We start from the raw sequence: 21,842 nt of genomic DNA on the forward strand, positions 1-21,842 counted from the left end.
AGCAAGGGTGGGAGGTGGTTGCAGTCGAGAGGGTGAGCATGAGGAGCGGCTCGAGGAAGTGTGTGTGCGGGGGGCTGGAGGGAGGAGGCCAGCCACTCTGTGAAGGGGAGGAGCAGGAGGCAGCACTGCCCACAGGTGCGATGCGGGTGGGTATAGTGGTGAGCATAGCTGCCTTCCAAGCAGCTGATCTGGCTTCAGCTCCTGGCCAACGCTGACAAATGCCTCTTCAGCCTGTCTCCAGGGTGGGCGTCTTATATGTTCTGCATGTAGGCTCTTCTGCTCAAAAAATGCCCAGCTTTCTGCTGGGGTTTCAAGCCACTCCCCTCGCCTCCCTACGGCTTAAAGACAAAGTGAGACCATTGCTTTCTTCCTGTTGGGAGGGCTCCAGGCTTGACTCCTCATTGCAGTGCTGGTACAGGAGCCAAAAGACAGGCTTCTTTGGCCTGGCACAGAGCTAGCTGGTCCTGCTGCTGCTGCGGCTGGTTGCACGTGGCAAGGAAAGCATGCTCCTGTGGCAGGGTACAAATGAAGATCAATAATGCCTAGGTGGCCGTCGAGGGACGGACTGTGCTGCATGAGGCCAGCTATGCAATTTTGGAGTGTGGTGGGAGTGCTCAGCAGTTCAGACGGCAGCAGGGGAGAGGCAGACAAAGCCCTGACCCTGCCAGACCAGCGGAGCCCCCAGAAGAGATGGGAACCCCGCCGACGCTGAGGGAGCTCCCAACAGCAGCTGACAGGGAGGATCCCACGGCTGTGCTCTGAGGGAAAGAGGTGAGGATGGGGCCCGGCAGGGTCACCTGTGGCCACCTCGATGGCCACTGTCGAGTCAGCGCAGCGGGCGACACAGGGCTCGCTGCAGCTGCTTGCAAGCGGGGTTGGGCCAGAGGGGCCAGAAGGGTGTGGGAGAGGAGACAAGGTCTGAAGCAAGACATCTCTCGGTGAGGGAGGCAAAGCTGAAACACAGAGCAGGCAGGGAGCACAAACCTCAGTATCAGTCTCTCTTTCTTTTCCCTAGCTCTCCCAGTGGACACTCTTTCTTTTAAGAACAGGCACTGTGCCCACAGCTCCCACAGCCCTCCTTGTGCCCTCTGAGCTGCACAGCGCATCCCACTTTTGGGACCGGACCCAGCACAGTGGATTTAAAGCACCTGTGGAAAGACTTCTCGTACCCCATCTCCAGAAGGAGCATTGCTGCATTGAAGAAGGCGCTGGATGCACCTGGCCATTTGGTTAGAGACCATCTGCCACGCAGGTCGTTGGTGTGTAGAGGGAACGGTTTGCGAGAGTGGGAGAGATCTATGGAAAGGGCAAGGTGGAGCCTGCCTGAGGAGAAGCGTGGAGGGGCAAAGGGAGAATGAATGGGAGGTGTGGATGACTTGGGGGGAGGCAGGAGAGAGCTTGTTTTGGTGGAAGAGCTATGTTCTGAGTAGTTGATCTGGCTTCGATTCGTGGCCAATGCTGATAAAGGTCTCTCCAGCCTGGCTCCAGGGTGCCTTGTACCTTCTGCAGGTAGCCTCTCCTCCTCAGATACCACCCAGCTTTCTCCTGGGATTTCAGGCAGCTCCCCTCACCTCCCCACTGCCTTGAGACCGGCTTGAGGCCAGTGCTTTCTGTCTGCTGTCAGGGCTGCAGGCTGGCCTTCTGACTGCGGTGCTGGGACAGGAGTCTGGAGAGAGGCATTTTTAGTCCTGGAACTGCTGGTGCTGCTAGCTGCCACTCTCAGCAAAAGCATGCTCCTGTGGCAGGGTACAAATGAAGACCAGTAATGCCGAGGTGGCTGTCAAGGGACGGACTATGCCGCATGAGGGCAGCTATGAATTTTGGAGCGTGGTGGGAGGAGGCCTGTTCTTTATGTAAAGGCTCAAAGGCCTGTTGGTCTGGTCTGAAGTCATCCTGGAGACACTGACCTACCCTGTCCAGGCTCCAGCATTGCAGGGACAACCTGAAGTTTGCTGGAATTGGGTGTAGCAACGTTCCTGGTAACTAAGAAGTAAGCCACCCTTATTTCTCTTGCAGCTTATGGCCTGTAGGGGCAAGGGAAACACAAGGAGTCTCTCTCAGCTAGACCCTCTACTGGAAGGGGGTGAAGTTTCTCGTGCCCCTGATTCCAGGGTTGCTTTGCTCTGCTGACAGTCAAAAACCGTTCTGGGCACTGGGGTTCTATGTGGGGTTTGTGTTAGCACAGTATTTACAGACTCCCACTCTGTCAATAGCAGTGCTCCAAGTTCGAACTGTAGTTTTTGAGCACCCACATCATGAGTACATGTCCATTTTACTGTTAAAACAACTCTGTTCAGTAGAGAGGAACTCATACCTTGATCTCAGACACATAAAACCTTTACAATGACACTTTGACAGAATCATTTCCATTGAACATCCCACTGGGGACACTTGTAGAAGAGTGATGGCAGTTCAGTGAGGGACAATGGGTGAGCTGGATGAGTATTGCAAAGATGGGGGAGGTTGGAGAGGACAGTATTTCAGGGAACTGCTCAAGGCTTTGGGATGGGGAAGAGGGGATGCCGCTGAGAGTGGGAACTTGGGCACCCAGTGAACAGGGCTGGAGGGCAGGGCTGGGACAACTGGGACCTGTAAGCTGTCACCACCAGAGAGAAGATGTTCTTCATGGCTGAAGAGCACCCATCCATTTCTGGAAAGCTAGGGGAATGGTCTGCAGAGAGTGGAAGTTCAGGGGTTGCAGGGGCAGTCTATGAGGCACCACTGAAGCAGTGGTGTCTGGTGGGGTGGAGATCTGGTCTGCGGCAGGAGGTACTCTGAGTAGAGAAGCTGGGTACCACCTCTATGCGGCTGGGCTGCCAGGGACCTGCAAGCTTGGCCAGAGGGGTATCAGGAAAAGTGACGTGGTGAGGACTGTGTTTCAGGACTGAGCAGCAGCACTTGGGCCTGAAGCACACAGGGGAGGAGGGCAACCTCTGGGGTAACAGTGATGTGTGGTCCAGTCTGATATGCCTTTGCCCAGGTACCTTTGTTGTGCAGCTGCTGCAGCGTCCCAGGAGCCTGGGTGTCTCCTCTGCATGCCCCACACTGACCGGAAAGAAGCCTGAGGCAGGCAAAGCCTGAAAAGGTCCTGCTGGGGATCAGCACCTGTCCCCTTTCTTTGACAGGACACAAAGGGGCTGCTTGGTGAAAGCACTTATTCCCTCCTTTATTTTTATTTTTATTTTTGTTGCTGCTAATTCTCTGTACAGTCATGAGATGTCTAATAGGAGAAAGTCTTTGACAAAGAGTTTTGCTAGACTTCAAGTTTTTAATGAGCATACGATGCAACAGAGGATTTCTTGTTTCTTATTCAAGCCTGATGGTGTCAAATTAATATACTCCAAATGAACTTAATAAACATCATTTTCCAATAGAGGTTGATGCTGTCAAAGAAAACCAAACAATGTTATCATTGTGGTCAAGCATTTTGTGGACTGTGTGTCTTCAGCTGTTTCTCTCAGGAGTCACGAAGGGCAAAGCTGTCCATGGTAAAATTGGCCCTCTCACCACCTTCAGAAACAACACTGCATTGCAAATCTAGTGACAGCTCCAGTTCCCTCTGGTGCTGTTCTTGTAAAATTACCTGCACAGTCAGTTAGCATGAAAAATACATTTAGGTACCAGAAATCATGACATATATAAAATTATTCAAAACCGAAATAACGTTTTATAACATTTTGAAGATGGGTTTTCAAACTCTTTAACTTTTGACTACAAGATATACCAACACTACTAACCCTGGCCGCATTACTAGAGACAGGCATATGATCAGAAGGCACACAAACCAATACATAGATGCGAGCACCGTAAGATGAGAGAAGATCAAAGGCGGTGATCCAGTGATGGTACTTGGCCAAGAATTAAACAGACAAATATTAGGTGGGACAAATTTCAAGCTGATGGGAAAAACATTTGATAGGTATACAGGCAGGCAAATAAGCATTTGCATAAATGGAGAAAAAGGCAGAAGAAAATTTAGTGGATAGTGAGCTAGCTAAAGCATTAAGAAAACAAGTAAGTGTCATGCACACACAGACTTTTTTCTTTCAACAAATGAAAAATATAATTGTAGCAGCATGGGGAATATTTACCAGATTTCAGTACATTTTAGGAAAACATTTTTGAGTGACTAAATTAATGGATTAAAATTAACGAAAAATGTTGATGTTTACCAGGTTTGTGTATTTTTAATTTCCAAACAATGACGTTTCCTTTAAAAAAGGAGCTTGTGAGTGCTCAGGTGCAGAAGTGCTGCCTGATTGTTCAGTGAGAAAGGATTGTGCTGACAGGAAGAATGTCTATGTTGTTTGCAATGCCCTTTTTGGAAGCTGGGGTCACCATCTTTAGAAGTCTTGAGGAAAGTATTTGACACAGTCAGGGTTTAAGTAAGATGGGCAGGCGAGTGGAACTCAGCTCAAGGCACGTGATGTAGTTGTCTGAATATATGCACTTGATGCCGTTAAAGATACCCTTTTATACCCAAGCCTTTAGAACAAGTCTGTAGGTTTGTTCAAGGACCAAGAAGACCTTCGTGTCATTTTGAAGTGGCAACTTGAAGGCCGTGCAGGATACCTTTAAGCATCTGAACTGGCAGCAAGCTCCTACACTGAGGTATTTGTATCCTCATGGAATTTAGACGCTTAGCTGACATGGGGACATCCAAGCCTGGAGCTCTTCAGGGTCTGTTGCCAACATCCAGGAGTCTGTTCACATCTTATATTGATACCTTGCATGTTCCACAGGATTGGCACATATGAAGCAGAACCAAATAGATTCCCGTGTCTTTCTAGAGCATCAGGTGGAGGACACACAAGTCTCTTACACGATGCCTATCGATGCCTTTTCTTAGGCAACCAAATCACATTCGTGCTCTTATAGCGAGTATTGTTTTAAATGCCTCTCACTGCCAGATGCTTAATGCTATTGCGTGGATCTGAACTGTCAAGCTGGAAAGGACGACATCCTTCTAACATCTGCGTATTGCAAATGCATGGCCAACTGGGTCCAGGTATCATCTCCAGAAATCATATCTGTAGACAGGAGTTTGCCCTCCAATCTCTGCTTCTAGGCCATTGTGCAGACAATTCAGAGTACCCTTTAATTCTGTCCTCAGTAATCCAAAGGCAGACACGGCACATCTAGTGTCCGAGAATGTCATATGTTTTTCATCTAACTCAACACAGAACTGCAGTCCAGGCTAAGACTGAAGGTGGTGAATGTCTGTGTAAAGAACCACAGCACCTAAAAATGAAGCACTTATAAACCGCCGCACCCCACATTAAAACTAGGATTTAGCACCTAAATATAAGTAGGTATCTAGTGCTATTAGAAATGTCCATACTTCACAGGCATGAAGTATGACAAAGGACCTGCCACAGACCTGTTCCGTTTGGGATCCACAGGCAAAGTCTGGGTAGGATACTTGAGGACATTTAACATGTCTGTAGTAGTCGGTGTAAATGCAGATCAATTGATTTATCATTGACCATAATGTGAATCTGGAAAAGTAGCTAGACACATAAATACATTTAAGTATATAAATGTAGGCAAGATAAGCCACACTGCTAAAGCTAGTAGAGGTGAAGGTCACATCCATTTTTAAGTTTACATTTAAATCTAGGTTCATTAGTAAGGTTCCCCTTATACTTAATGGAAAGAAACAAATCCCTCCAGAGGGCTGAGTCAAGTCAGATGTTGACAATATCATTCTCAGGCTATGCCCACCCAAAATGTAACACATGCAAGCTCTCTTCAGCTATACAGAAGGATGACAGGAGAGTCATTCGGCTGCCTAAGCATAGTTGTCAAGTAATTATTTAATACCTTACATTATCCAGGACAACTGCATGGGGCTGTCAGCTATGCCTCAAGTCCTGCAAGAGACACACATGCTTCTGTGTTGGAAGCCGGAGACCAGATGGGGTACCATAAGGCATCTTAAAATGATGGAAGAAGCATCAAGTCCTTGAATATCTCCCCTGATTTAGGTCTACGCAATTAACTTCTAAATGTGTTAAACTACATGAGATATTCAGTAGTTTTTCAGTCTCTTGCAATACAGTGTCCTTTTGACCTCTTTCCTTATAAATATGAGAGGTGGAGTAACCACATTCTGAGCCTTGTCCTTGTTTTAGTCACTTTCCTCCAGGAAAGGGTTTTCTCCCTAACATTTTTTTCAGGGCAGATCTCACCTCCTGGTTCCTAAGAGTGTAGATCAAGGGGTTCAGAGCTGCGGCAACAGCACTGTACATGAGAGACACTTGCACATCCCTTTTAGGGCAGCTTCCTGAGGAGTGTGTTGTATAATTGAAGAGCACTGGTATGTGAAGCAGTGCCCCAATGGTGAGGTGGGAGGCACAGGTGGAGAAGGGCTTCCATCTTTCTTCCTGGGACCAAACTTTATGGAAGAGGAAGGAGATAATATAGAGGTAGGAGAGGACTATGAGAGTGAAGGGGCCTAGAGCAATTGATGTGGTGACAACATTGAGGAGGGTCAAGCTGAGGCTGGTACTACTGCAAGGCAAATGCAACAGTGGCTTGATGTCACAGAAGAAGTGATGGATGCGGTTGTGGCCACAGAAACTCAGTTGAGAGGTCATGACTGAGTGCATCATGGCATGTACAAAACCAATGGACCAGCTGGCCACAGCCAGCAGCAGACAAGTCCGTGGGCTCATGACAAGGGCGTAGCGCAAAGGGTTGCAAATGGCCACATAGCGGTCATAGGCCATGGTGGCCAGGAGCACAAGCCTCAGTACTGCCCAGCAAGTGGAAGAAGTGGAGCTGGGCCAAGCACCCACCAAAAGAGATGGGCTGATGTCCAAAGAGAAAGCCAGTTGACATCTTGGGAACAGTGACTGTGGAGTAGAAAATGTCCAGGCAGGACAGGTTCCCCAGGAAGAAGTACATTGGCGTGTGGAGCCGGGGCTCACATACCACCGTGGTCAAAATGACACCATTTCCCAGAAGACTGGTCAAGTAGAGCAACAGAAAGGAGATGAAGAAAAAGTGCTGCAGCCCCTGGATATCGGTGAGGCCCAAAAAGATGAACTCGCTGACCTCTGTCTGGTTCAGCATTGCCGGATCAATAAGAAGCAAAGGCAAAAATGTCAAGGTTCCACAGTTGTGAGGAGTAATAGCATTACAAAACTCATTTGTTTCTGTGCTATTTCAATACAAAAAAATGCAGAAAAGAGCAAAACTTAACACATGTAATTAAACATAAAAGCTGCATAGAAACTCAAGAAATTGACATGGGCAAAAATAACTTTCATGTAGTCTGCTACTTTCTGTCTAGAACAAAGAGAAGAGTAAAATATTACAGAGAGGAAAGTATTAAAATAAAAGCTTCCACCTATGCAGAACAGCAGAATATGTAAGATGTAAACATTGCTGCTTCTTCACCTTCAGCTACATTCATATTTCAGTTCTGCTCATCTGTAACTTCCTGCTACAACCTTTGATCTCATCAATAAAGCTTCTAACTCTTAATGCGAATCCCCCCCGATGCTTTCTTTCTACTGTTGTGCCTACACTACATTAAGCCAGTTTCAACTTTCACATTTCTAATGTTTACCATCTTGTCCAGACAGTTCTTTGATCTTAAAAATTGCAGTTTCCATTTTTTTATCAACAGCCACCAGAAGGTGCTCCAAGGTACCATACAACCATCAGCATTTCTTTTGTATGTTGCTGAGAATAAAGGAAGAGGGTGTTTTAGCATGTGATCACAAACTGTTTTTGTTATTGGACTGTATACTTTACCTAAAGAATATCTTCTTGTTGAGCAGCAGCAGATGAATGGGACAAAAGCCAGCACCTCATCTCCTACGTACTGTGACGGAGCAAGACTGAATTTGCAGGAGCCGAGTTAGCTGGTGCAGGTTCCAGACAAATTGGCTCATCCCACTTGAAAGCTGATCGTACTGCCCCGCTGAGACAATATGATCAGTTCTGCCAGTATCGTTGGTCTTCTAAAGTGCAAATGAGTAAGCACAAGCTCTCACTTTTTTTTTCTGTTTCAGGTAAGTTTGTTTACCACTATGGGTCAGTCTCAACCATATACAATAAAGAACAAAGTCCTGAGATTATTTTACTAGGGCAGGTAGGCACAGGTATTTCTAGCTTACAATATAGACTGCAAATTCTACAAGACAAGTAGTTTTCTCTGTACGTTCAGTGCAGTGATGATTGATATGGATGAATACAACTAATGAAAAAATAATTATTTCCAAAATATTTCTTGTAAAGAGGTTAAAACACATATAGATGCATTTCATAGCCTTTCTTGTCCATTCCATTGTACTGTATACTTTTACTGAAAACAGGTGATTTTTGAAAGTCTCCACCCAGTCACTCTTTTTCCCATACTTCTTTAGCTTATTACTTCAGCATGAAAACAATAAACAAACAGAAAACTTCTAAACTGATTTCATAGTAAAAGAACATGAGCGTGAGTAATTTACGCACATATGTGTCCACTCTAAAAAACCGATCATATTTCTCTGAAAATACTTTTAGTCTGATCTTTGAACAAGCTCTACTGGAAAAATTAGATTTGATAATATTATAGACATCAAAATTTAAGTCAGTCACCTGCATTTGAAGAAATATAGATGCAATTATCTATGAAATACAAATGCTTCAGTTTCTTAAACGTTATTTGCCACCTTTAGGCACCGAATCCCACCTCATTGAAATCCATCTGCAGAAAGGCATTACTCCGTTAAGGTGTGTTCCGTAACCTCCTCTGATTCTGCCTGTTTTTCTCAGTCAATCACAGGTGCTCTAATCCCTTTCCTCTCGCAGTCACCGAGGCGAAGGGCTCCGGAGCGGACGCTCGTACCGGGGCACCCTTGCTAAGGCGGCAAAAAGCGCAGGGCGAGAGCGGGCTGCCCAGCCCCCAGCCTAGAGCGGAAAAGGGCGAGCTGCTGACGTGCAGCAGCTCTGACGCAGCGTGGGCGGGGCCAGGAGTGACGGCGGCAGTTTAAAACCCTCCCACTTATAAAAGCAGCCCCCAGGGAGCCCGAGCGACCAGGACGAGTAAGCAGGGCGTGGCGCGTCAGTTCGCGCGAGCAGGGCGCGTGGGGAGGGCCGAGTCCTCCCCTCCTAGTTCCAAAGGGAAACTCAGGCAGTAGTCATCGTCCGCCCAGGAGAACACCTGTCAGCTATGGTTACCACCCGCCCGAAAGCCGCTGCCAGAAGGAATGTGGCGACCCAGACGGAGCTCCCGCACAAACACGCAGCCGTCCAGGTCGCCGGCTGCGGGGAGTGCCTGAGCCTGTCGCTTGTACCGCAGGGCAGTGGAGACGGCAAATGTCTTTGCTGTGAGCAGGTAGATGATCTGCTCGGCCTGGTGGCAGAGCTGAAGGAGGAGGTGGAAAGGCTGAGGAGTATCAGGGAGCGCGAGAGGGAGACAGACTGGTGGAGCCACACCCTGCCGTCTCTGGGCCCAGGGCAGCAGGCGGAGGCCCCACAAGGAGCGGAGGATCCCCTGCCCTCTTGCCAGCAAGCAGAAGGAGGGGATCCAAGAGATGGGGGGGAATGGAAACAGCTCCCTGCCCGGGGTGGCAGGCGAATCCCCTCCCGGCCTCCCTCACCTTCCCAGCTGCCCTTACACAACAGATACGGGGCTCTGGAAGTCGAGGGCCAGGCAAGCGGGGAGGGAGGTGAAGGCGAAGGTCCAGCCAGGGGGTTGCCGAGGGCCAGTCAGTCAACCCCATGGATTACGACTGCCCCTGTTAAGAAAAAAAGGAGGGTAATTGTGGTGGGTGATTCCCTCCTGCGGGGAACTGAGGGCCCGATCTGCCGCCCGGACCCATCCCACAGGGAAGTCTGCTGCCTCCCTGGGGCCCGGGTTAGGGATGTCACTAGAAAACTCCCTGACCTCGTGAGGCCCTCCGATTATTACCCGTTGCTGGTTGTACAGGTTGGCAGTGATGAGATTGCACATAGAAGTCCTAAGGCAATGAAGAGGGACTTCAGGGCACTGGGGCGATTGGTTGCAGGATCGGGAGCGCAGGTAGTGTTTTCCTCAATCCCGTTAATGGCAGCTAGGAGTGCTGAAAGGAATGGGAAAACTCACCTGATTAACAGGTGGCTCAGAGCCTGGTGCCATTGGTGGAACTTTGGGTTTTTCGATCACGGGGAGGTTTACACGGCACCGAGCCTGCTGGCAGCTGATGGAGATCGGCTGTCTCCAAAGGGGAAAAGGATTCTCGCCCATGAGTTGGCGGGACTCATTGAGAGGGCTTTAAACTAGGTTTGAAGGGGGAAGGGGAAGGGGATGGGGATATAAACGGGCCCGCTAGTGAGGAGCCCAGGGGCAGCATGGCAACATTGGGGGTGAAATCGATAGCCCAGCTCAAGTGCATCTACACCAATGCACGTAGCATGGGCAACAAACAGGAGGAGCTGGAAGCCCTTGTGCAGCAGGATGGCTATGACATAGTCGCCGTCACAGAAACGTGGTGGGACGACTCTCATGACTGGAGTGCTGCACTGGAGGGCTATAAGCTCTTCAGAAGGGATAGGCAAGGAAGGAGAGGTGGTGGGGTGGCTCTGTATGTTAGGGAGTGTTTTGACTGTATAGAGCTCGACAGTGGTGATGACAAGGTAGAGTGCTTATGGGTAGGTATGAGGGGGAAGGCCAGCAAGGCGGATGTCCTGTTGGGAGTCTGCTATAGACCACCCAACCAGGATGTAGAGATAGATGAAGCGTTCTACAAGCAGCTGGCAGAAGTCTCGCAATTGCTAGCCCTTGTTCTCGTGGGGGACTTCAACTTGCCAGACATCTGCTGGAAATACCATACGGCAGAGAGGCAGCAGTCTCAAAAGTTCCTAGAGCATGTGGGGGACAACTTTCTGACGCAGCTGGTAAGCGAGCCTACCGGGGGAGGTGCCTCGCTTGACCTGCTGCTTACTAACAGAGAAGGGCTTGTGGGAAATGTCAAGGTCAGAGGCTGTCTCGGGCTTAGCGACCATGATATGATAAAGTTCTCAATTCTGGGTGATGCCAAGCGGAGGGGCAGCAAAACTGTTACTATGGACTTCCGGAGGGCAGACTTTGGCCTCTTCAGAACCCTGGTTGGGAAAGTCCCTTGGGAGGCAGTCCTGAAAGGTGTAGGATAAGCTGCTTAGGAGTATCTGCCATCTATTTCCAATGACTGGGGACGTGTCCATTATTCCCTTCCCCTGCCTCCTCCTCCCCAGCCTGAAAAGGGAAGCAGAGGCTGGGGGAATACCGGGGAAAAGTTCTGTCTTCCTGACTACACACACACACACACAAACACACATTGTCTGTTCACCTCCAGTGGTCAGAATGGTTTCTTGACTCTTTTTCCAAAGATGCCATCTTGCAGTTATAGCTGATGGTGTCCGGCCTGGTATAGGAAAACTTCACAACTCAAGGTTTGGAGGAAACTGGTACAGGGAATGCCCCGGAAAAACCCTGAACTGGTTGTGTGTCATTTATTGAGATGGGGATGCAGGATATGACCCATCCCTCAAAAAATTTAATTTTTCTGGTTGGCCACAAAGAAATATAGCCACACAGACCAAGCACAACAACAGAACCAAAGAAAGAATAGAGAAAGGAGGCCAAGAACAATTCAATGCATGTCAAGGTAGCCCTGCCCAGCAAGCTAACAGCTAGCAACCTCTCTTAAATATATTTGAGCACAGATGCCATATGCTTCTCTGACTGGTTGCGTTTCTAACACCTGGCGGGTTGGTTTTATCTGTTTCAGTGCCAGCTGGAACCAGTTGTGACAGGCTCAGAGCAGTACATGGCCTCCTTCCGCAAAGGACACCCCTGCAGCACCTTGCTAGCGAAACCCTGAAATTTATGCCCAATAAACCATGAAAGACTGTTCTGAAGACAAGGCTCTGTCAAAGCATGCAGGCATGGGGATAGGAAAGCCAAAGCCCACCTAGGGATGAATCTGGGCACAGAAAAGGCTGAAAGTACTCGATGCCACCTTTGTTGGATTCTTTATTAATAATATTTACCGTCAGAATTCCAGGCCCCTGAGGTCAGTGGGAAAGTCCAGAGCAAGGAAGACCAAGGTCCTCCTCAGCTGATGAGGATCAGGTTGAAAGAACTTTAAAACAAACCGAACACACACAAGTCCTTCTGACCTGACAGGATGCACCCACAAGTGCTGAAGGAGCTGAGCAATGTCTTAAGAGGCCGCTCTTGATTATCTTTGCAAGTTGATGGGGACTCGGGCAAGTTCATGAGAACTGTAAAAAGTAAATGTCACTCATCTTCAAGAAGGGCAAGAAGCAGGATATGGGGAATGACAAGCTGGTCAGCCTCACCTCAGTCCCTGAGAAGATGACGTTAAAAAGGATCCAGGGAAACATTTCACATGTATGAAGGACAAGATGATTGGGAGTAGTCAGCATGGATATAAGAAGGAAAAAAATGTGTTTAACCAATGTGATAGCCTTCTGCAATGAGATGACTGGCTTGGTGGAGGAGAGAAAAGCAGTGGATGTTGTTTATCTTGATCTTAGGAAATCTTTCAATGCTGTCTCCCACCATATGCTCATAGACAAACTGATTACGTATGGGCTAGATGAATGGACAATGAGTGGGACTGAAAACTGTCTGAACTGCTGGTCTCAAAGATGTGTCAGCAGCATAAAATCCAGCTGGAGGCCATTACTACCTCAGGGTTCAAGAATGGGTCTGATGTGGTTTCACATCTTTATGAATAACTTTGATGATGGGGCAGAGTGCACCTTCAGTGAGCTTGCACATGGTACAAAACTGGGAGCAGTTGTTGTGCTACCGTTCAGAAGAATCTCAACAGGACAGAGAACTAGGCGGACAGGAACCTCATGAAGTTCAGTGAAGAGAAATGCAAAGTCCTGCACATAGAGAGGCATACTGGATGGCTATAAGCTCTTCAGAAGGGATAGGCAGGGAAGGAGAGGCGGCGGGGTGGCTCTGTATGTTAGGGAGTGTTTTGACTGTATGGAGCTTGACAGTGGTGACGACTAGGTCAGGTGCTTATGGCTAAGGATGAGGCAAGGCCAGCAAGGCGGATGTTCTGTTGGGAGTCTGCTGTAGACCACCCAACCAGGATGCAGAGATAGATGAAGCGTTCTACAAGCAGCTGGCAGAAGTCTCGCAATTGCTAGCCCTTGTTCTCGTGGGGGACTTCAACTTGCCAGACATCTGGTGGAAATACAACACAGCAGAGAGGCAACAGTCTAGGAAGTTCCTAGAGTGTGTGGAGGATAACTTTCTGATGCAGCTAGTAAGCGAGCCTACCAGGGGAGGTGCCTCACCTGACCTGCTGTTTACTAACAGAGAAGGGCTTGCGGCAGATGTCGTGGTCGGAGGCTGTCTTGGGCTTAGCAACCACGATATGATAAGAGTTCTCGATTCTTGGCCATGTAAAGAGGAGGGGCAGCAAAACTGTTACCATGGACTTCCAGAGGGCAGAGTTTGGCCTGTTCAGGATGCTGCTTGGGAAAGTCCCTTGGGAGGCAGTCCTGAAAGGCAAAGGGGTCCCGGAAGGCTGGGTGTTCTTCAAGAAGGAAGTCTTAAGGGCACAGGAGCGGGCTCTCCCCGCATGCCGTAAGACCAACCGGCGGGGAAAACGACCGGCCTGGCTGAATAGGGAGCTTTTGCGGGGACTCAGGGAAAAAAGGAGAGTGTACCGCCTTTGGAAGAAGGGGCGGGCAACTCACGAGGAGTACAGGGATCTTGTTAGGTCCTGCAGGGAGGAAACTAGAAAGGCAAAAGCCCAGCTAGAACTCAATCTGGCCAGTGCTGTAAAATATAATAAAAAATGCTTTTACAAGTACAAGTAAAAGGAGAGCCAAGGAGGATCTCCGTCCTTTGCTGGATGTGGGGGGGAACATTGTCACCGAGGACAAGGAAAAGGCTGAGGTACTTAACGCCTTCTTTGCCTCTGTCCTTAATAGCCAGACCGGTCATCCCCAGGGTACTCAGCCCCCTGAGCTGGAAGACACGGACGGGGACCAGAATGGAGCCCTCATAGTCCAGGAGGAAGCAGTTAATGACCTGCTATGACACCTGGGACGCTCACAAGTCTATGGGGCCAGATGGGATCCACCTGAGAGTACTGAGGGAGCTGGCAGAGGAGCATGCCAAGCCACTTTCCATCATCTATCAGCAGTCCTGGTTAACAGGGGAGGGCCCTGATGACTGGAGGCTTGCCAATGTCACGCCCATCTACAAGAAGGGCTGGAAGGAGGACCCGGGGAACTACAGACCTGTCAGCCTGACCTCGATGCCGGGAAAGATTATGGAGAGGTTCATCTTGAGTGAACTCAACAGGCAAGTGCAGGTCAACCAGGGGATCAGGCCCAGCCAGCATGGGTTCATGAAAGGCAGGTCCTGCTTGACCAACCTGATCTCCTTTTATGACCTGGTGACCCGCCTGGTAGATGATGGAAAAGCTGTGGATGTCATTTACCTGGACTTTAGCAAAGCTTTTGACACCGTCTCCCACAATATTCTCCTTGGGAAGCTGGCAGTTCATGGCTTGGACGGGCGTAGTCTTCGCTGGGTAAAAAACTGGTTGGGTGGCCGAGCCCAGAGAGTAGTTGTGAATGGAGTTAAGTCCAGTTGGCAGCCGGTCACGAGCGGTTTTCCCCAGGGCTCTGTTTTGGGGCTAGCCTTGTTTAATATCTTTATCGATGATCTGGACGAGGGGTTTGAGTGCGCCCTCAGTAAGTTTGCAGACGACACCAAGGTGGGTGGGAGTGTCGATCTGCTGGAGGGTAGGATGGCCCTGCAGAGGGACCTGGACAGGCTGGACCAATGGGCCGAGGCCAACTGTATGAGGTTCAACAAGGCCAAGTGCCGGGTCCTGCACTTGGGTCACAACAACCCCATGCAACGCTACAGGCTTGGGGAAGAGTGGCTGGAAAGCTGCCTGGCCGAAAAGGACCTGGGGGTGTTGGTAGACAGCCGCCTGAACATGAGCCAGCAGTGTGCCCAGGTGGCCAAGGCGGCCAGCAGCATGCTGGCTTGTATCAGGAATAGTGCGGCCAGCAGGAGCAGGGAGGTGATTGTTGCCCTGTACTCGGCGCTGGTGAGGCCGCACCTGGAATACTGTGTCCAGTTTTGGGTCCCTCACTACAAGAAAGACATTGAGGTGCTGGAGCGTGTTCAGAAAAGGGCAGCAAGGCTGGTGAAGGGTCTAGAGAACAGGCCTTATGAGGAGCGGCTGAGGGAACTGGGACCATTTAGCTTATTATTAATTGATTAATATATCCAGTCAAAGGAAAATAATTCTCCCAGTCTTTTTTTTTTTTAATTTTATTTTAAGACTCTTGCTTAAGTACAAATGCAAAGAAAAGGCTTTGCATGCTGAAGCTTGCCTATTTTTCCAACTATATAAATTACATAATAAAAAAGATAATTCTGCACAAACCTCACCTCACTATCAGTCAGCACTTTTCTCATTGTAGCAGGGCCCTCTGATAGTGAGCCAAAAAGCAAAGCTGAGGACAAACCAACTTATTCTGTGGAGTTAAAAGACTGAGAATTTCTGTTCTCCTTTTTTTCTTCCATATCTGCTTGGCATTCTTCTAGCTGAGAGATTAATACTGCAGCTGTGGTGACAATGACTACAGCAAGTTCTCAGGGGCTTGTAGTTATTCAGGTAGGATGCAAGGAGGAAGCTTTGCAAACTATACCAGAAGTTGCAGATGACCTAGTTGGAGGGGGGAAAAAGTCTTTTTATCGTGTCCAGAATGTGCAAAATATCAACAACATCATGTGGGAAGTAAATTTCCTATTGCTTTGATCGGTCTCCTGAGATGAGATTTGTGAATCAATGCTGAGTTGCAGAGCAATGGACAAAGAGTTCCCTGAACATAATGCATAGATGAGCCACCTGCAAAACAGAAGACAAGCAAGATGAAGCAGCCCACAGAGACTAGCTAACAACAACAACAAGCCCAAAGAAAAACCACACACAAACACACACACACACACACACTCACTCACACACAAAATCAAACACAAATATCTCCATCCCAGTGCACAGAGATGGCTGAAAATTCTCCTGGCAATAGAGGCATGAGTAGTGCAACCTCAGCTGAACTGGAGCAGTGATGAGGCAACGTTTCCTACATCTCTTTCCAATATTAGAATTTGTGAAACCAAGTATGTGTTCCATCCATTCTGGTCTGCTAGGGTTTCTGATGTTTTATTTTTGCTGGCATTTCACAGAGAAGGAGGAGTTTCTGGCCTCTTTGTAGTGCAAAAACATCCCAAATTTGCATCTTAAGCTTCCTTTTCAATCCTGTGGAAAAATTTCCACAACTATTTACAGAAGTAACATGCTCAATTCTAGTCCAAGTAGTTCAGATATTGGTGTGTAAATCCCACAGGAACTTTTGCATCACACAGATGCATCTTTCTAGGAAGGTGGCTTTAACATTTCCTCTATAAAGCTCCTGGCAGCTCAGCTCCAGGCTGGTCTCAGGTTTGAAAACCCAGTATGTTCAGCAAAGTTTTGTAGACACACAGAATAATGTAGGTTGGAAGAAACCTCTGCAGTCTCTGGTCCCTCCCTTGCTCAAAGCGGGCCAACAGGATAGGGTCTTGTCCAGTAAATCTTTCAACAATTTCAAGGATATTTAGGCAAATCTGGGCAGCCTGTTCCAAGTCTGAACACTGTAAAGGTGAAAAAGTATTCCCTAGTATCTAATCCAAATTTCCCATGTTCCAACTTGCGCTCTTCAGCTCACATCTTATCACCGGCGCTCTTCTGAGAAATATTTGCCCCCATTTTCTTGAAGAGAATCCACCCCCACACTAAGTGGTTCCAGACAGCAATATGATCTCCTTCCCCTAGGAAGGGACAAGGATGAAGAAACCCAGTCTCCCAGTCCCTCCTTGTCCTTGAGGTGTGTCAGACCACTAATCACCCTGATGTCCCTGTGTTCCTCCACTGGACTCACTCCACTAGGCAATGTCTTTCCAGTACTGGGCAGTCCACCATTGGACACATTCTTCCAGATGTGATCTCAAAAGCGCCAAAGAGAGGGGAAGGATTGCTCCCCTCCACTGGCTGCCTGTCCTCTTGCCAATGCAGCCCAAGATGCATTTGGACTTCCTTGCAGCGAGGGCACACTGCTGGCACATATTTGACTTCTTGTCCACCTAACCAGTTGCTTTCTCTGCAAAGCTGCTTTCTACCCAGCCATCCCCTCGCCTGCCCTGTGGTGGGGGATTGCTCCTTTCTTCCCAGATGTAGAAGTTTTCATTTGCTTTTGTTGAACTTCAGGAGGTTCCGTCAGGCCATATTTCTGGCCTGTTAATGTCCCCCTGAAGATAGGCTCTTCCCTCCAGTGCATCACCACTCCCTCCAGTTTGGAGGCATCAGCAAACATGCTGAGAGTCCACTCTATTCCATCATTCAGGTTGTTAATAAAGAAATTAAACTGCAGTAGCCACAGTACTGATCCCTGAGAAATACCACTAGTAACTAGCTGCTAGCAGAACTTCTTACCTTATAGCCATTTGAGCCTGGCAATCCTGACCGTTGATTTTATTATGCACTTGCCCAATGCATATCTTCCAAATTTAGGTATTTCCTTAGATAAGGAGTCTGTAGGAGACTGTACTGAAGGCCTTGCTCAAATTCAGGTATACAACATCCACTGCCCTCCCGTGTCTATCCAGACAGTTATCTCATCATAGAAGTCAGTCAGATTGATCAAGCCTGATTTGCCTTTGTTGTATTCATGGTGGCTGTTCCCAACCACCTTCTTGTCCTTCATGTACCTCAAAATGGCTACCAGAAGGATTTATTCCATCACCTTCCCAAGTACTGAGGTGAGACTGTAGTTCCTCAGCTCCTCCTTCTTGCCCTTCTTGAAGAGGTGTGACTGCCTTTTTCCAGGCATCAGGACCTCCTGTGGTCACCATGACCTTTCAAAGACAAAAGAGAGTGAACTTGCAGGGGCATCAACCAGTTCCTTCAACACCACCCTTGGGTGCTTCCCATCCAGTCTCATAACTTTTATATGTACAATTGACCTAAGTGCTCTAACTGTGTCTTCTTATCCTGCTCATGCTGCTTCACTCCCATATACTCTCCTAGTAGGCTTAAGGAACTGGGGACCCTGAAGGCAGACCTTGTCAGTGAACTGTAAGGCAAAAAATGCATTGCATATCCCAGCCTTTTCAATGTCCTGGGTCACAAGGTCTGCTGCCCATTGACCAGTGGACTTAACATTTTCCCTAGCCTTCCTTTTTCTGTCAATGTACATCTAGAAACCCTTCTTCTTGCCCTTCCAGTACCTTGCTAGTTCCAACTCCAGCTGAGTGTTGGCTTTCCTAACTCCATCCCTGCATGGTCTATATTCCTTCTGGCCTGCCTGTCCCTGTTTCCGCCTTCCGTGCACTCCCTTTCCTGTTTGAGTCAGGGGAGTCACGAGTCACCCCAAGGGCTCCTGGTATCCTTCCTGAAGAAAAACAGCTGCCCACACAAAATGTGGGGGCAATACAGAGACTGGGCTGCCCTACATACCACTCGAATAGTAAGACAGCTTGGGTTATTCTCCTTCTATGACCCCGCTCACTCCAGTAGCTGACACCACAGGCTGAGGGCATCCGCATCCCCAGTCTCACTCTAGTAGCTGGTACCACTTTTCACTCACAGACACACAGGTCCCACCAGTAGCTGAGGAAAGATTTAATAAGAAGATAAAGGATAATGGGACAGACTGCGGAGACGAGGCGCAGGGCTCAGCCAGACAAGTGCACTGACTGGCCCTGTTTTATATGTGACCAGCCCATTTTATACCCTTTTCTGTCTACCCTCCCTTTGTTCCTCCTTGTTTCCCCTTCATTGGGTCATTGATTGACCAGGTTTAGCTCTCCTCACTGTCTCCCTTGTCATTTGTCGGTCAGATTTGTGTCCCTGTAAGTTCTTGTTCATCGCTTCCTCCCGTTCTTGTCATCCTTTGTCACACTGAAAAAGGTCCTAAAGGAGCAGGCACTGCCCTTCCACATATCCTTACAAAGGTGTTCAATTTTTTTGCCATATAGGCTATGTCTACACTGCCTTTGCTAGCTTTGTTTAACAGCCCATGCCTACTCACTATGTTTGGGGGAGAAATTCACACTGTCCGAATGAGAACCAAAGTGTCAGGGGGTGTGGGATGTGGTGACTTCAGGCTCCATGCCAGCATAACACCACAAACAGGAGCTTCGGGAGCATGTGTTTCAACTGAAGACATGTTTATACAAGCACAAGGTATTTATTTAACACAGAAGTAAAAGTGGAAAACTGTTTGTATGAGGGAGGGGGTTAACTGCAAAATGCCAAGAGACTCAGGTTATTCTTAAATTTTCTGCAGCTGTATAAGTATCCTACGTCTTGCCCACTCCCCTCTCCCGTGGGGAGAAAATCAAAAGGAAGTGAAAAGACTCGTGGATCAAGGTAATAACAGTTTAATAAGGAGAGCAAAAGCTGTACACACGAGCAAAAAAAGGAATTAATTCACTGCTTCCCATGGTCAGGCAGATGTCCAGCCACTTCCTAGGAAGCAGGGGCTCAGCATGCCTAACTGCTGCTTGTGAAGACAAACACTTTAACCATCAACATTCCCCCTTCCTCCTGCATTCCCTGAGCTTTTATTGCTGAGCAAAACATCACATGGGTATGGAATGTCGCCTTGGGCAGTTTGGGTCAGCTGTCCTGGCTCCGGCTCCATCCCCTCCCAGCCTCTTCCCTATGCCCAGCCTACTGGTCTTTGTTGGGGGGGTGGGGCTGGAGAGAAAGACTTGACTCTGTACAAGCACTGTTCAGCAATAGCTAAAATATTGGTGTTTGAGCCACAAAGGCAAAGCACACACCGTACGGGCTGCTATGAAGAAAGTTGACTCCATCCCAGCCAGACGCAGTACATTCTCCACCCCTTTTTCCATACCGTCTGCATCATGCTCAGGTCCAACATCATCTGATACATTGAAGTATCCTCTGACCATCCCATTCACACATTGTTTCATTTCTATAGCTTACTGTTGCAAATACAGATTTGTGGATCCTGCTGACTACACCAATTTGTTGCAAATACAGATTTTTTTACATGGCTTTGGTTAGCAGCAATTTAAGATTTATTAATATTTTTGAGATAGATAACAGTACCACCACACCTACTCAACCTTTCCACTTACCTAATCCACACTGCATTAAAATATTTCATCCTACCCCATATCTCTCTTTTTATTTCCCATTTTATCTGTTTCCTATTCCCCAAGTCCCCTCTTATCAACCCTTGTAACTTATACTACTGTGGTGGTTTGACCTTAGACTGCAGCCAGACTCCCACCTAGCCGTTCTCTCACGCCTCCTCCTCGACAGGACAGGACAGGACAGGAGGAGAAAATAAGACAAAAAAGCTCTTGAGTTGAGATAAGAACTGGGAGACCGTTGACTGATTACCATCATGGGCAAAACAGACTGACTTGGGGAAAATTAATTTAATTTATTGCCAATTAAAATAGATTGGATGGTGAGAAACAAAGACTAAACTAAAACACCTTCCCCCCACCCCTCCTTATTCTTCCCAGGCTCAACTTCACTCCCTCAGTTCCCAAATCTTCTACCTCCTCCCAGCCCCAAGCTGCACAGGGGGTATGAGGAATGGGGGGTTGCAGTCAGTTCGTAACAGTTTGCCTCTGCTGCTCCCTCCTCCTCACGCTTTTCCCCTGCTCCAGCATGGGTCCTCTCTCGCGGCTGCAGTCCTTCAGGATAAACCTGCTCTAGCGTGGGCTTTCCATGAGCTGCTGTTCCCCACTACTAAAACCTCCCCACATACACCCTATACACAAGGAATTGTATAACTGTCCTTTTGTATTTGTAGTAGAGTGCCTTTGTTACTTCTGGTCTAAGAGACAGTGATGTAAATTAGGTATTAATCACACAAACTGGAAGAGAAAATGCTGCTCGGATATATGCAAGACCAGAATTGGAGTTGAAGTTAGATCGAAATAAGCAGAGAGAAAATAAAAGCACGAGTCACATTTTGCTTTAATGAACTCTCCATCTGGCAAGCCAGAAAAAGAATCAGATGGAAAGTATCAGGTTCAATGAGTTAAGAAACAATCCCCTCCCATAGCTTTCTTTCAGCCTACATGAGAAGGGAATTAATTAAAACCAAGCTACTGCAGCTAGCTGGCAATGGTTCAGTTTACCCTTTCTGTTTTGAACTGAGCAAGTTACTAGCTAGTTTGGGAGAGATCTTTGTTCTGAGAGGAAAAAAAAATCAGATCAAGTCTAGACTTGAACCCAGTCTCTCCCATCAGTAGGAAGGAAACTTCCAGGAGATACAGCTCCCTCCCCTCCAGTCATAAGGTATTAACTTGTTTCTCAAATAATTACTGAGCATTTGGGTTTTGGTTTGGGTTTGGTTTTTTTTTTTTGGGGGGGGGGGGGGGGGGGGGAGGGGCGTGGGGGGGAGGGAAGCCCCAGACTATCACTTTTGCTTTGATGGAGAGGAAAACAAACTTCTTTTTTCCCAAGCCAGAGTCTTTATATAACTTATGGACACAGAGGTAGAATGACGGGGGAGGATAAGAATTTTATAATCCAATTCTGTAATATTCCTACACTGAGTCGGGTTTACTTATTTGTTTGCAAGGCCAGAGGTACAACAACAACAATAATTTATTCTAATACGCCGAGTAAAAAAGGCCAGATATTCTATGGATTTAACAGCAAAGGATTGCTAAAATAACACAGGTCTTTTTGAAAGGCATTTCACTTTATTCATAAATTCCATTTAATTTTTTCACCAGGAAAACACTTATGTTCTGTGCAGCTACAAGGAATCCA

At 47.8% G+C, this 21,842-nt stretch overlaps 1 protein-coding gene across 1 annotated transcript in view; it reads right to left on the reverse strand.

Moving 5' to 3' along the window:
• The window catches only part of LOC142593927 (olfactory receptor 12D1-like), a 35,289-nt gene extending 28,212 nt beyond the window's left edge, over window positions 1–7,077 (reverse strand). The window contains 3 exon segments of the mRNA XM_075714244.1: window positions 1,149–1,218; window positions 6,169–6,746; window positions 6,748–7,077. Of these exon segments, the coding sequence (XP_075570359.1) occupies window positions 1,149–1,218; window positions 6,169–6,746; window positions 6,748–7,077 (978 nt within the window).
• Window positions 7,078–21,842: the final 14,765 nt, after the last annotated feature.

This window comes from Pelecanus crispus, chromosome 7 (genome assembly GCF_030463565.1).
Source record: "Pelecanus crispus isolate bPelCri1 chromosome 7, bPelCri1.pri, whole genome shotgun sequence".
Lineage (NCBI taxonomy): Eukaryota > Metazoa > Chordata > Aves > Pelecaniformes > Pelecanidae > Pelecanus > Pelecanus crispus.